We start from the raw sequence: 15,408 nt of genomic DNA, 5'->3' as shown, positions 1-15,408 counted from the left end.
AAGCCATCTAGATACTAACTATGGACCCTTAGGTCTCTGGTAAACTACTCACGCATCATCGGAGGGGCAGCAGGGTTGATGAAGAACTCCTCCGTGGTCGATTTCCCCTCCAGCGGAGTACCGGAGAAGGCCTCCAGATGGGATCTCTCGAGAACAGAGGCTTGCGGCGGCGGAAAAGTATTTCGTGTACTCCCCTTAGGGTTTTTTGATTTTAGGGTATTTATAGAGGCGGAGTTAGGTCAAACGGAGTCATGTGGGCCCCACCACCCATCAGGGCACGCTGTGTTGGGTGGTGGGATTTCCTAGAAGAGTAGAGGATGATGCAGTATAGTAGAGATAAGTATTTTCCTTAGTTATGAAATGAAGGTTATCAATCCAGTAGGAGAACCAAGCAACACTATATAAACAACACCCGCACACAAACAACAAATACTTGCAACCCAACGCGTAAAGGTGTTGTCAATTCCTCAACGGATACGAGCAAGATTAAATTGTATAGGTTTCGATAGATAGATTAAACAAAAATAGAAAATAAAATAAATAAAATAAAATTGCAACAAGGTATTTTTAGGATTTTTATATGATAAAAGATAGACCCCGGGGCCATAGTTTTCACTAGAGGCTTCTCTCGAGAAAATAGCATATGGTGGGTAGACAAATTACTGTTGAGAAATTGATAGAAAAGCAAATAATTATGATGATATCCAAGGAAATGATCAAACATATAGGCATCACGTCCAAGATTAGTAGAACGAAACGATTCTGCACCTACTACTATTACTCCACACATCGACCGTTATCCATCATGCATCTAGTGTATTAAGTTCATGGAAAAATGGAGTAATGCATTAAGCAAGACGACATGATGTAGACAAGATAAACTCACGTATAAATTAACCCCATCTTTTTACCCTTAATAGCAACGATACATACGTGTCATGTCCTTTTCTGTCATGGGGATTGAGCACCGCAAGATTGAACCCATCACAAAGCACCTCTTCCCATGGCAAGATAAATCAATCTAGTTGGCCAAACCAAACCAATAAATCGGAGAAGAAATACGAGGCTATATTAATCATGCATAAAAAGTTCGGAGAAAACTCAAATAATGATCTGATCATAAACTCATAATTCATCGGATCTCAACAAACACACTGCAAAAAGTCATTACATCAAATAGATCTCCAAGAACAACAAGGGTAACATTGTATTAAGAACATTGAGAGAGAAGAAGCCATCTAGCTACTAATTATGGACATGTAGGTCTGTGGTAAACTACTCACGCATCATCGGAGGGGCAGCAAGGTTGATGAAGAACTCCTCTGTGACCGATTCCCCCTTCGGCGGAGTACCGGAGAAGGCCTCCAGATGGGATCTCTCGAGAACAGAGGCTTGCGGCAACGGAAAAAGTATTTCGTGTACTCCCTTGAGGGTTTTCTGATTTTAGGGTATTTATAGAGGCGGAGTTAGGTCAAACGGAGCCACGTGGGCCGCACCACCCATCAGGGCGCGCCCTGGTGGGTGGTGGGCCCATGCTCCCACATTTGGTCTTCTCCCGAAGCTTCTAGTGTCTCTTATGTCCAGAAAAAAATCTCCAAAAAATTTCGTGGCATTTGGACTTCATTTGGTACTGATATTCTGTGAAACCAAAAACAAGCAAAAAAAACAACAACTAACACTGGGCACTAAGTTATTAGGTTAGTCCCAAAAAATGATATAAAGTTGCTTGTGGATGTATATAAAACATCCAAGATTGATAATATAATAGCATGGAACAATTAAAAAGTATAGATACGTTGGAGACGTATGAGTGCCATGGCCTGAGAGAAGAGAAAATGCTAGGGAAAAACACTGAATTGGAAGGGAGGTTATTTAAACTGGAATTATGGTGACCATCCAAGGCATGCCATTGTTGGGGCTGATGAGAACGATGATGTAGAGGACAACCACAAGTGTTCTTCAGAGACTCCAATCCAACGAAGAATACCTAGATCTAGCCATATAGGACACAACCTAAGATGGATAAACAGAGGGAGAGGTGGGTCGAGCCTCTCTCCCCATTTCTCTAACCGGACGAGCTGACGGGGAGAGAGAGAGAGAGAGAGAGAGAGAGAGAGAGAGAGAGGTTGCATGTGATAATTATGATTGAAACTTTGCTCAGTTGGGTCATACCAACCTTCACTTAGTCATGGCAGTTTTCCTTTGTTTTTATTTCTTTTTATTCTTATATATACATGAAATCTTGAAAGACCGCAAATTAAGGGTTTTATACATATAGGTGATTTTTTATTCTATATATGATGGCAAATTAAGTTTTTTTAGCATGTGTTACATACAGTTGACAATTCATGTTATATATGATGGCAAACCTTTTTTTGTATAATGACAAATGTTTTAGTTTTTTTTACTGATTTTGTTTATTTGGACTGTTTGGGCTTTATTTTTGCAAAAAGAACACCGTTTGATGGCCAACCAAATGGCCAAAATGTTCGCACGGGGGCTTTCCTCCAGCAAATCAATTGGTTCCCTCCCCTGTCCTTTCTTGAGCAAATATACTTTCGCTCGGGGGCTCCTTCCCATCTGACATACACCCAGCTATCGGCGTCAAAAAAAAAACCCACCCAACAAGACTCTTATTTACCTCCTATATGTCCGGGTTGCCCGACACCACTCGAATTCAGCCCACATGGAGGCAATACAAGGACTCCCAGACAAATCAGACATGTTTTCCGTATCGGTCCAATTTTCACCCAACCCACTTAGTGCCACATGTAACCACATATATTTTTCTTCTCTCTCCACTCTACTCCTACAAGATTGGGTTGCAGGGCCGCGTTATATGATGCACATAGTGTGTTTGATGAAATATCTGACATCGAAAGGATAAATGAGGGTTCAAAGTGAGGAGTGTAGTTGTGCGCGAGAAAAAGTGAGGTATCAAAGCGATACGCCCGAATGAGTTCATGAACGTTCGAGGGTCTAAATTTGTCTAGAAAGTGAGGGATCAAAGCGATACGACCGAATGGGTCCACGAACGTTCGAGGGTCCAGATTTGTATATTGTGGTTGTAGATGCTTTGAAAGTGTACAGCTCCTCACCGTCGGATCGCTTTGCTCCAGATTCAAAGGACAAGGGCATATGCCACGCCGGTTTGGATCTGCTGAGTAGATTCCTACTCAGCCAGATCTCAGAGGCATCCAGATTCCAGATTCCTCCTGCACGCAGAAATATAGTACAACTAGTAAGTAACTGAACCACAGATCCGATCTCGGCCCAGCCGCCGGCCACCGGCCGCCGGACGGAATCCAAGACCCACCGTGTCGACACACCACGCCCACACCGGCGCTCGGACACAATCGCTGCAGTAAAACACAACGCGCTCGCAGCAAAGCCAAAACGAAACAGACGGTGAGGTTGTTCTTGAAAAAGAAGCAGACGGTGAGGTGGTGAGGGATGAGTCCTCCAATCCAATGTTTGCTTCAAGATAAACAGATCGATTCTTCCACATATTAAACGGGGGAAAAATAAAGTGGGGATTTCGGGTGATACCGAGTCCCCGGGAACTAATTAACCAGTCTCAGTCTAAGAACAAGAAGAATGTCTAAGAACAGAAGAATTCATCCATGCTAAGATCAAAACCAAGAGCTGCATTTTCTCGTCTGATTCCGCTCCTAGCTGCCCGCGGCAAGAGCTAGGACTCGCTGCTGCATTCTTGCGCATGTGATGCTACTGTCTATTCAGCGGCGGTGGCCGGCTTGCGGAGCAGCACCATGTGCATTGGGGTAAAGATGCCGGTCTCGCCGCCGCGGGTGAGGTGATGCGCCGTCTCGTACAGCATCTCGTGCACCTCGGAGACGCCCTTGGGCGCCACGCGCAGCAGGGTGAGCGCCCGGATCACCAGCGAGTTGCGCCAGTAGGAGAGGCGCCCCATCTTGAGCCGCGTCCACCAGGGGAGCGCCGGCGGCAGCGCCAGGTCCAGCTCCTTGACGACCTCGAAGCCGACCTCCTTAGCGACGGCGGCGATCTCGTCCTGCCTGCGCAGGCCCGGGAGGGCGTCGCCGCGCTCGATGCCGTGGATGGCCTCGACGTGCTCCGGGTCCTCGGCGCGGTACAGCGGGGTGGTGACCCATTCGTAGGAGACGTAGAGGCCCCCTGGCTTGAGCACGCGGAACACCTCGCCGTAGACGTCCTGCAGCCTGGGCGCGTGGCAGGTGGCCTCGATGGAGTAGGCGCCGTCGAAGGACGCGTCCGGGAACGGCATGGCCATGAAGTTGCCGCACACCACCTCGCATTGCGCGTCCAGGCCGGCCTTGCGGTTGTGCGAGCGGGCGCGGTTGACCTGGTACTCGTTGATGGTAATCCCGACGACGTCGGAGCCGGAGTGCGCCGCGATGGCGCGCATGGGCCCGCCGACGCCGCAGCCGACGTCGAGCAGGCGCTTCCCGGGGCGCGCCTCGAGCAGGTCGGCCACGCGCTCCTCGTGCACCCGCGTCGCCTCCCGGTGCGACCGGCCGGGCAGAGAGGGCGAGAAGTGGAACGACTGGCCCCAGCCCCACTCGTAGATGTCGGTGACCAGGTTGTAGAAGGTGTCGACGAAGGCCGGCACCTTGTCAGCGGTGGCCGCGGCGGCCGTCTCCTTGGGGCTGCGGAAGAAGGACCAGTACTGGGAATACCTGTCCCCGACCTTGTCGTCGGCGATGGATCCCATCTGGAGGTCGACGGCGCGCTTCCCCTGCACCTCCGCGGCGCCCATCACCCACACGAACCAGTACACCAGCGCGAAACCCGCCGCCGCCAGCGTCCAGGCCATGGTAGCCGGCTCCATCTCCCCGATCTAGGGGAGGGAGGAGGAGAGAAAGGTTTGACTCGCGAGGAGAAAGCGGCTCCAGATGCGGGGAGGAGTCCTGAGATTGCGATCTGGGTCTGAGGTGGTAAATGGGAGAGAGATTTATGCCCAGCTGGATTCGAAACGGAGGACGGCAGAGAGGATGCCGTTGCTGGTTTCAGATCTGGACTCTGCTCATCTCGACCCGTCCCGTGTTTGCACTTCGATCAGCTTTTGCACACGGCTTGGACCTGGGCTAGAAGCTCTTTTTTTTAGGGGTAAAACATTTTATTCCTTAATTAAAGTTTGGGATCTCGTCCGCTATTACATGAAAGATACACTCTCGAGGCAAGTCACGCCACTCCTCACTGGTCTCGGAATCTACTGTCGGTGTTAAAACCGGCAGATCTCGGGTAGGGGGTCCCGAACTGTGCGTCTAAAGATCGAAGGTAACAGGAGGCAGAGGATACGATGTTTACCCAGGTTCGGACCCTTTTGATGGAGGTAATACCCTATTTCCCGCTTGATTGACTTTGATGAATATAAGGGTTACAAGAGTTGATCTACCTCGAGATCGTAATAGCTAAACCCTAAATGTCTAGCCTATATGATTGTTCTAGCCCTACGGACTAAACTCTCCGGTTTATATAGACACCGGAGGGATCTAGGGTTGTACAGAGTCGGTTTACAGAGAAAGGGAGATGCATGATCCGACCGCCAAGCTTGTCATCCACGCAAAGGAGAGTCTCATCCAGACACGGGGAAGGTCTTTGATTTCGTATCTTCACGGCCCATTAGTCCGGCTCATATCACATAGCCTGGACGCCCGAGGACCCCTTAATCCAGAACTCCCTCAGTAGCCCCTGAACCGGGCTTCAATGACAATGTATCCGACGCATAGATTGTCTTTACCATTGCAAGACGGGTTCCTCCTCCGAATACTCCAAAGCAGTCTTCCGCACATAAGAGCTATATCTGGCCCTGCTTAACACGTACAACCCTAAGTTGTAAAAGGCAACAATACTTAAAATAAGTCACGTCCACGGGCAACTTTTTCGGCGAGACGTTATGTTCTGGCCTTGTTATTATTCTGAACCTTTTTACAGCCCCCACTTCACATTTCGAGGCACGGTCATCGACGCGTCTTGTTAAAGCAGAGATCGTGTCCCCTTATCACTGGATCCTCATCAATGCGGGTTTAGGTAATCCAACCGTGCCGTTCGCACGTCTCCTTGGGAATAGGCGAGGTTTAAGGCTTATGAGGGGGCGCTTGATATTCACTACCTCTATAAGAGGACAATGACCCATTTGTTTTACCTCACGCCTATTCTTCTTCCTCTGCCCTTCCGCCCCAAGCTCCAATGCCCAGGTTCTAAACTTTTCCTTCGCCCCAACCTCTCCAGCAATGGTCGGATCCGGTTTCCAGGGCAAGTGGATGGCCTCCTCCGTAACGGAGAAGAACATCCAGGATCTGCGTGAGGCGAGGTATTTGACGGCCGAGATTACCCACATGCTTCCTACCCCGGGGCAGGTTATCCGTACCCCAAAGCCCGGCGAGAGGGTGGTATTCATCCCGCACTTCCTCCGTGGACTTGGGTTTGCCCTTCATCCCTTCGTCCGAGGCCTTATGTTTTACTACGGGCTGGATTTCCATGATCTGGCCCCGAATTCCTTCCTCCATATCTCGGCGTTTATCATCCTGTGTGAGGCATTTCTCCGTGTCCCCCCACACTTCGGCCTATGGCTCAAGGTCTTCAATGTGAAGCCGAAGGTGGTTGAGGGCCAACACGCAGAGTGTGGCGGCGCCATGGTGAGCAAGCTTCCTAGCGTCACCTGGCCCAAGGGGACATTCATGCACACCGTCAAGGTATGGCAACAGGAGTGGTTCTACATCACCGAACCCCGTGGCTCCAAGTGGGCGGCCGCTCCTGCTTTCAGATCCAGGCCTCCACTGCAGCTCGCATCTTGGACCAACAAGGGTCTAGATTCGGTATCCCCTGACGAAGTGTCGACGTTGCAAAAGCATATTAAGAGCATGATAAAAAAAAGGACATCCCCCTTGCTGATGTGATCCAAGTGATGCTTATCCGCCGAGTTCTTCCCTGCCAACGCCGACCTCTCAAAATGTGGGAGTTTAATCCGGAGGGGCCATAGACCCTGCAATGATTCTTTGGCACGATGCACAAAGGGATCTGGAAGCTGCTCTTCAAGAAGCAGAAGACGTGGTCAAGGACGTCTGACGACACCGGCCTCGACCCAGCATCCCCAGTAAGTATCATATTTCTGAACATTACTTAGCTCGTCAATCTTAGGAAGGGGTACTGAAAATTCCATCTCCTGAATAGGACTAGATAAAGAAGGGGGAGCGGATTAGGTGTCCGGCCCTCCTCCCCGAAAACCCAGCCGAGCCTCTGTTGATGAGGATGCTGGTCCCGGCGCCCTACCAGGCGCCGGCGGAGAAGGAAAAGAAGAAGAAGAGCAAGGAGGCCGAAGGTGGCCTCCATCACGAAGATGCTTCGGGCGCTATGTCCGGAGGAACCAAGGCTCCTTCCTCTCACGAGGGAGACAAAGACGAGGACGAGGAGGAGCAGGAGGAAGAAGAGAATCGTCTTCTCAAAGGGAAAAAGAGGGCGGCCTCCATAGATCCGGAGAAGGGGGCGTCCAAGAGGGGAAAGATATCCCTCTCGGATGATTCAGATTCAGGCACCGAAGCTGTCCCCAAGCACCGCCCTCGAGTCAAGCCCCTTGCCGAATCGTAAGTACCTTGGGATGCCTTACGTACATCCAATATTTTTATAAATCATAAGAATAATATCAAATTTTGTGTTTCAGTCCGGCCCGTGACATCCCCCAAGAATCATCGTCGTAGGGGATCTTCTGCCGGAGAAGATGGAGAGCGAGACGCCTCCACAAGCTTCCCCGCCTCCTAGGGCGGACGAAACCGAGGTGTCGTCCCAAAGGATTTCTCCGGAGAAGTGTGGGAGGGGACCAAGATGGCGCCAGAGGATAACGCCTTGGTTGCCGAGAACATGAGGGGCGCAACCCTCATGGAGACCGGCGACGGGGGTCCTGGATTATCTGACCCTCGGCTGGATACTATTCCGGAGACACAAACGGTTCCGGAATTGAATCAGCAGTCCCTTTCCTGGGAGGGGGAGACGGCTATTCCGGCGGCGACCTCTACTAATGCAGAGGCGCCGAAGATGCTGACGGATGCTCTACAAAGTGCATCCATCTTGGAGGAGCACTGTACCTTGATGGGTACGGTGGTTGAGAAGGTTCAGTCCGCTAAGAGCGGGTTGAATGGAGCCTTCATGAGCCTACTAACAAGCTTCTAGGTATGTGGTGTAATGTCTTTTAGCTGCTTTCCATATGAAAAATCTGCCTATATATAGATAGTAGCCCCTGAGGCTCTGTTTGGCCCATGAAGGAGGGCGAACAGAGGATCTATAGATATCCGCAGGAAATAACATACTTATCTTTTTGATAAAAAAAACAGGCTTCACTGTTAGCGGCGACCGCTCAGGCCGCCGAAGTTTTTGAACTGAAGCAGAAACTACAGCTGGTCGACGAGGACAATATCCGTATTAATAAGCGGCTCGACGAGGCGCAAGGTATGTGTCAAATACTCCATATATAATTGAATTAGTTTGCAAATGCTAAGTTGAAGCTTACGCGCTGCTATATGCATAATTGTAGATGGCGCTGCCGAGGTCGAGACCCTCAGGAGTGACCTTGCCCGCGCGAAGGAGCAGGCAAGGGTGAGCGATGCAGCCCCTGAGAAAACGGCTGCTGATTTGAAGGCCGAACAGGCCACCCGGCGCCAGTTCGAGGAGCGGGTATCCAAAGTTGAGCAAGAGCTCAAGGACTCCACTCGCAAGTGTGAGCTCCTCGAGGAGGAGAATAAAGCTAAGGCGGCCGACTGGCCAAGGCCCTTCAGGAAACCCAAGAGGCGAGGTCCGAATCCCGAGCGGCTCGCGAGGAGATCCGACAGGCTCGACAGATAGCGGCTGGTAAGCCCTTTCTTTTACAGTCTAAGTTTGGTGATCAGAGGTATGCCTTGCTTAATCGACTATGGAGTTCTCCAAACGCCTTTGCGGATCTTCCGAAGAGCGCGTTGACGCTGCACAATTCTATCGAGCCCATGAGGGGCATGTGACAGAGAAGCTGTTCTGGTCGCAGTTCGCGATGTAGGAGCGCTCGGCGCTGCTGAACGACCAAATGGCGCAGTGGGCCGAGCTGCATAAGCTGTCCGGAGCAGCCATGAAGGAGGTCATAGTCCGGTTGTGGCCAGCCGAACCCGTTCCGAGCAGCTATTTTGGCCTAGTGCGGCGACTCATCGATGTCGTGCCCTGAATTGATGCAATCAAGCTCAACGTGCATAGAAGGTGCATGGATGGCCTTCGCCTACGTTAAGGTGCACTGGGCAAAGATGAAGGCCGATGTTATCGCGATTGAGGGTCCTCCCGAAGGCAAGGACCACCGCACATCGGAGCCCTATTTAGACGATGTCCTAGAGGGTGCTCGCTTGATAGAGGGTCAATGCTCAAAGGACATTATATTCGAATGAATGTATCAGAATGACCCGACCATGTTTATTATAGATATTAAGGCTTTGTGATATATTTGTGCCATTGTCTGAAAGTTCTTTCCTCCTGTGCGGCCGTTTTTTGTATTCCTGAGAGTTTTCCAGTCGTCGGCTTCAGCCCCCACGTAGATGCTACGGGGGTGTTCGGAATGGCACAAGAGCACTCTTGTCCCAACATCTTGGTACGTAACAGAGGTGTTAGTGGGGGGAACCAAGCAATTAGACTATACAACTTTACCACTCTCACTTAGCCATATGAGTTTGATGATGGGGCTATAAAACAGCCCCTGGTACGTATGCGGCTATCCGAATGCGGATATGTTACGTATATGACCGAAAAAACAGTCCTTCGTTTAATACGGAAAAAATTGTTAAAGATTTAGTAAGTCGCCGAGTGGCTGACCAGCTCTTGCCGCATCATGACAGTCAGTTTTCGGCTTTCTCTACTGAGGTGCTTGACCGGACGAACCAGAAACACAACTGCAGTAGTTCTCCATTTACTACCCTAGCCGAATAAACGGAACGTAAGTTAGCAAACACAGGAGCCGGGCAACCCAACTATTGACCAAAGACATGATTCAGAGCCGATGCATATAATGCCAAGTTTGGGACGCCGAAGTGTGCTACAAAGCTGTTCGGGCTTTTGTTTGGCGACACATATGTGGCCTTTTAGAGCCCTGGCAATGGATATCGAGGTATCTGAGTGAGACAATGATAACCCACAAGTATAGGGGATCGCAACAGTTTTTGAGGGTAGAGTATTCAACCCAAATTTATTGATTCAACACAAGGGGAGCCAAAGAATATTCTCAAGTATTAGCAGTTGAGTTGTCAATTCAACCACTCCTGGATAACTTAGTATCTGCAGCAAAGTACTTAGTAGCAAAGTAGTATGATAGTAATGGTAACAGTGGCAAAAGTAACGATAGCAGTTTTATAGTAATTGTAACAGTAGCAACGGAAAAATAAATAAGCAAGGCACAATATGTGAAAAGCTCGTAGGCATTGGATGAGTGATGGATAATTATGTCGAATGCGATTCATCATGTAATAGTTATAACATAGGGTGACACATAACTAGCTCCAATCCATCAATGTAATGTAGGCATGTATTCCGAATATAGTCATACGTGCTTATGGAAAAGAACTTGCATGACATCTTTTGTCCTACCCTCCCGTGGCAGCGGGGTCCTAGTGGAAACTAAGGGATATTAAGGCCTCCTTTTAATAGAGAACTGGACCAAAGCATTAACACATAGTGAATACATGAACTCCTCAAACTACGGTCATCACCGAGAAGTATCCCGATTATTGTCACTTCGGGGTTGTCAGATCATAACACATAATAGGTGACTATAGACTTGCAAGATAGGATCAAGAACTCACATATATTCATGAAAACATAATAGGTTCAGATCTGAAATCATGGCACTCGGGCCCTAGTGACAAGCATTAAGCATAGCAAAGTCACAGCAACATCAATCTCAGAACATATTGGATACTAGGGATCAAACCCTAACAAAACTAACTTGATTACATGGTAAATCTCATCCAACCCATCACCGTCCAACAAGCTAACAATGGAATTACTCACGCACGGCGGTGAGCATCATGAAATTGGTAATGGAGGATGGTTGATGATGACGATGGCGATGAATCCCCCTTTTCGGAGCCCTGAACGGACTCCAGATCAGCCATCCCGAGAGAGATTAGGGCTTGGCGGCGGCTCCGTGTCGTAAAACGCGATGAAACTTCCTCTCTAATTTTTCTCTCCGCGAAACGGAATATATGGAGTTGGAGTTGAGGTGGTGGAGCAGCAGGGGGACCACGAGGTAGGGGGCGCGCCCCACCCTCGTGGATAGGGTGTGGGCCCCCTGACGCTATTTGTTTCGCCAATATTTTTTATTAAATCTGAAAAGTTGCTCCGTGGATTTTCAGGTCATTCCGAGAACTTCTATTTTTGCACAAAAATAACACCATGGCAGTTCTGCTGAAAACAGCGTTAGTCCGGATTAGTTTCATTCAAATCATGCAAGTTAGAGTCCAAAACAAGGGCAAAAGTGTTTGGAAAAGTAGATACGCTGGAGACGTAGCAACTCCCCCAATCTTAAACATTTGCTTGTCCTCAAGCAATTCAGTTGATAAACTGAAAGTGATAAAGAAAAACTTTTACAAACTCTATTTGCTCTTGTTGTTGTAAATATGTAAAGCGAGCATTCAAGTTTTCAACAAAGATTATGACTAACCATATTCACAATAACACTTAGGTCTCATATTTACTCATATCAATGGCATAATCAACTAGCGAGCAATAATAATAAAACTCGGATGACAACACTTTCTCAAAACAATTATAATATGATATAACAAGATGGTATCTCGCTAGCCCTTTCTGAGACCGCAAAACATAAATCCAGAGCACCTTTAAAGATCAAAGACTGACTAAACATTGTAATTCATGGTAAAAGAGACCCAGTCAAGTCATACCCAATATAAACTAATAGTAATGCATGCAAATGGCAGTGTGCTCTCCAGCGGGTGCTTTTTAATAAGACGGTGATGACTCAACGTAAAAGTAAATAGATAGGCCCTTCGCAGAGGGAAGCAGGGATTTGTAGAGGTGCTAGAGCTCGATTTTAAAATAGAGATTAATAACATTTTCAGCGGTATACTTTCACTCTCAATGCAACAACTATGAGATCTCGATATCTTCCATGCTACACACATTATAGGCAGTTCCCAAATAGAATGGCAAAAGTTTATACTCTCCCTCCACCAACAAGCATCAATCCATGGCTTGCTTGAAACAATGAGTGCCTCCAACTAGCAACAGCCTTGGGGGGGGGGTTTGTTTTAATTATTTTGATTTGCTTTGATATTTTTGATCATGGGACTGGGCATCCCGGTTACCAACCATTTTCTCGTGAATGAGGAGCAGAGTCCACTCCTCTTGAGAATAACCAATCTAGCATGGAAGATACAGACAACCCTAGTTGATACATGAGCTGCTCGAGCATACAAAATAGAATTTCATTTGAAGGTTTGGAGTTTGGCACATACAAATTTACTTGGAATGACAGGTAAATACCGCATATAGGAAGGTATGGTGGACTCATGTGGAATAACTTTGGTGTTTATGGAGTTTGGATGCACAAGCAGTATTTCCGCTTAGTACAGGTGAAGGCTAGCAAAGACTGGGAAGCGACCAACTGAGAGAGCGACAATAGTCATGAACATGCATTAAAATTAATCAACACTGAGTGCAAGCATGAGTAGGATATAATCCACCATGAACATAAATATCGTGAAGGCTATGTTGATTTTGTTTCAACAACATGCGTGAACATGTGCCAAGTCGAGTCACTCAATTCATTTAAAGGAGGATACCACCCTATCATACCATATCACAACTATTTTAATAGCATGTTGGCACGCAAGGTAAATCATTATAAGCTCCTAGCTAATTAAGCATGGCATAAGTAACTATAATCTCTAATTGTCATTGCAAACATGTTTATTCATAATAAGCTGAATAAGGAACAATGAACTCATCATATTTACAAAAACAAGAGAGGTTGAGTTCATACCAGCTTCTCTTATCTCAATCAATCCATCATATATCGTCATTATTGCCTTTCACTTGCACGACCGAACGGTGTGTATAATAATAATAGTGCACGTGCATTGGACCAAGCTGGAATCTGCAAGCATTCAATTCAAGGGAGAAGACAGAGTACTATGGGCTCTTGGTTAAATCAACAATCATGCATATGAGAGCCACTAAACATTTTCATTATGGTCTTCTACTCTTGACCCCCAAAGGAAAGAAAAGAAATAAAACTATTTACACGGGAAAGCTCCCAACAAGTAAAAGAAGAACAAGAAATATTTTTGGGTTTTCTTTTAATTACTACTACAACATGGAAAGTAAACTAACTAATTTTTTTTGGTTTTTCTTAAGGTTTAACAAACACATAAGAAAAAAACTAGAAAAAGAAGTTAAAGTAGCATGGATAATGTTGGAAATATGCCCTAGAGGTAATAATAAAATGGTTATTATTGTATTTCCTTGTTCATGATAATTGTCTATTGTTCATGCTATAATTGTATTAATTGGAAATCGTAATACATGTGTGAATACATAGACCACAACATGTCCCTAGTGAGCCTCTAGTTGACTAGCTCGTTGATCAGTAGATGGTTATGGTTTCCTGACCATGGACATTAGATGTCATTGATAACGGGATCACATCATTAGGAGAATGATGTGATGGACAAGACCCAATCCTAAGCATAGCACAAGATCGTGCAGTTCGTTTGCTAAGAGCTTTTCTAATGTCAAGTATCATTTCCTTAGACCATGAGATTGTGCAACTCCCGGATACCGTAGGAATGCTTTGGGTGTACCAAACTTCAAAACATAACTGGGTGGCTATAAAGGTGCACTACAGGTATCTCCAAAAGTGTCTGTTGGGTTGGCACGAATCGAGACTGGGATTTGTCACTCCGTATGACGGAGAGGTATCTTTGGGCCCACTCAGTATTGCATCATCATAATGATCTCAATGTGACTAAGTAGTTAGTCACGGGATCATGCATTACAGAACGAGTAAAGTGACTTGCCGGTAATGAGATTGAACGAGGTATTGGGATACCAATGATCGAACCTCAGGCAAGTAACATACCGATTGGCAAAGGGAATTGTATACGGGATTGATTGAATCCCCGACATCGTGGTTCATCCGATGAGATCATCATGGAACATGTGGGAGCCAACATGCGTATCCATATCCCTCTGTTGGTTATTGGCCGGAGAACATCTCGGACATGTCTGCATGATTCCCGAACCCGTAGGGTCTACACACGTAAGGTTCGGTGACGCTAAAGTTGTTATGGGAAATAGTATGTGGTTATCGAAGGTTGTTCGGAGTCCCAGATGAGATCCTGGACGTCACGAGGAGTTCCGGAATGGTCCGGAGGTGAAGATTTATATATGGGAAGTCCAGTTTCAGTCGCCGGAATGGTTTCGGGGGTTATCGGTATTGTAGCGGGACCACCAAAAGGTCTCCGGGGGTCCACCGGGTGGGGCCACCTACCCCGGGGGACTTGATGGGCTGAATATGGGAGGGAACCATCCCTAGTGGGCTAGTGCGCCCCTTCCCAAGGGCCCAAGGCGCCTAGGGTTGGAAACCCTAGGGGAGGGGGGCGCCTCCACCTTGCTTGGGGGGCAAGCCTCCCCTCCTGGCCGCCGCCCCCCCTCTAGATGGGATCTAGAGGGACCGGCCCCCTTTCCCCTTCCCCTATATATAGTGAGGGGGTGGGAGGGCAGCCACACCCTTCCCCTGGCGCAGCCCTCTCCCTCCTCCAACACCTCCTCCAACACCTCCTCCTCCTCCGTAGTGCATGGCAAAGCCCTGCTGGAGAACCACGAGCTCCACCACCACCACACCGTCGTGCTGCCAGAGCTCTCCCTCAACTTCTCCTCTCCCCTTGCTGGATCAAGAAGGAGGAGATGTCCCCGGGCTGGACGTGTGTTGAACACGGAGGCGCCGTCCATTCGGCGCTAGATTGGATCTCCCGCGATTTGAATCGCCGCGAGTACGACTCCATCAACCGCATTCTTGTAACGCTTCTGCTTAGCGATCTTAAAGGGTATGAAGATGCTCATCCTCTCCCTCTCTTGTTGCTAGAATCTCCATAGATTGATCTTGGTGATGCGTAGAAAATTTTGAATTTCTGCTACGTTCCCCAACAGATAATACAATGAAAGAGTATGAGCACCAACAACTAGAATGAGTGTGTGAACATGAATGTAAAGTCAGTGAGAAATACGTACTCCCCCGAGCTTAGGCTTTTGGCCTAAGTTGGTCTATGCCCAAGGATAGCCTAACTGATATCCGAAGTTGTAACTGGGGTCGTACTGAGAAGCAGCAACCATTGCCTCCTGGGCTACAGCATGGCGGCGAGCTGCTTCCGTGCTCCTCTCGTACTCGTT

At 47.9% G+C, this 15,408-nt stretch overlaps 1 protein-coding gene across 1 annotated transcript; it reads right to left on the bottom strand.

Annotated features, from left to right (window-relative positions):
- Window positions 1–3,439: 3,439 nt before the first annotated feature.
- On the bottom strand, window positions 3,440–5,042 carry LOC119338335 (24-methylenesterol C-methyltransferase 2-like). Its single transcript, XM_037610628.1, has one exon. The coding sequence runs from the start codon at window positions 4,823–4,825 to the stop codon at window positions 3,734–3,736; it is 1,092 nt and encodes a 363-aa protein (XP_037466525.1). The 5' UTR covers window positions 4,826–5,042; the 3' UTR covers window positions 3,440–3,733.
- Window positions 5,043–15,408: the final 10,366 nt, after the last annotated feature.

The sequence above is a fragment of the Triticum dicoccoides genome, chromosome 1B (assembly GCF_002162155.2).
Source record: "Triticum dicoccoides isolate Atlit2015 ecotype Zavitan chromosome 1B, WEW_v2.0, whole genome shotgun sequence".
In the NCBI taxonomy this organism is placed as follows: Eukaryota; Viridiplantae; Streptophyta; class Magnoliopsida; order Poales; family Poaceae; genus Triticum; species Triticum dicoccoides.
Note: the sequence above shows the minus strand (reverse complement) of the source record. Positions and strands in the feature narration are given on the sequence as shown.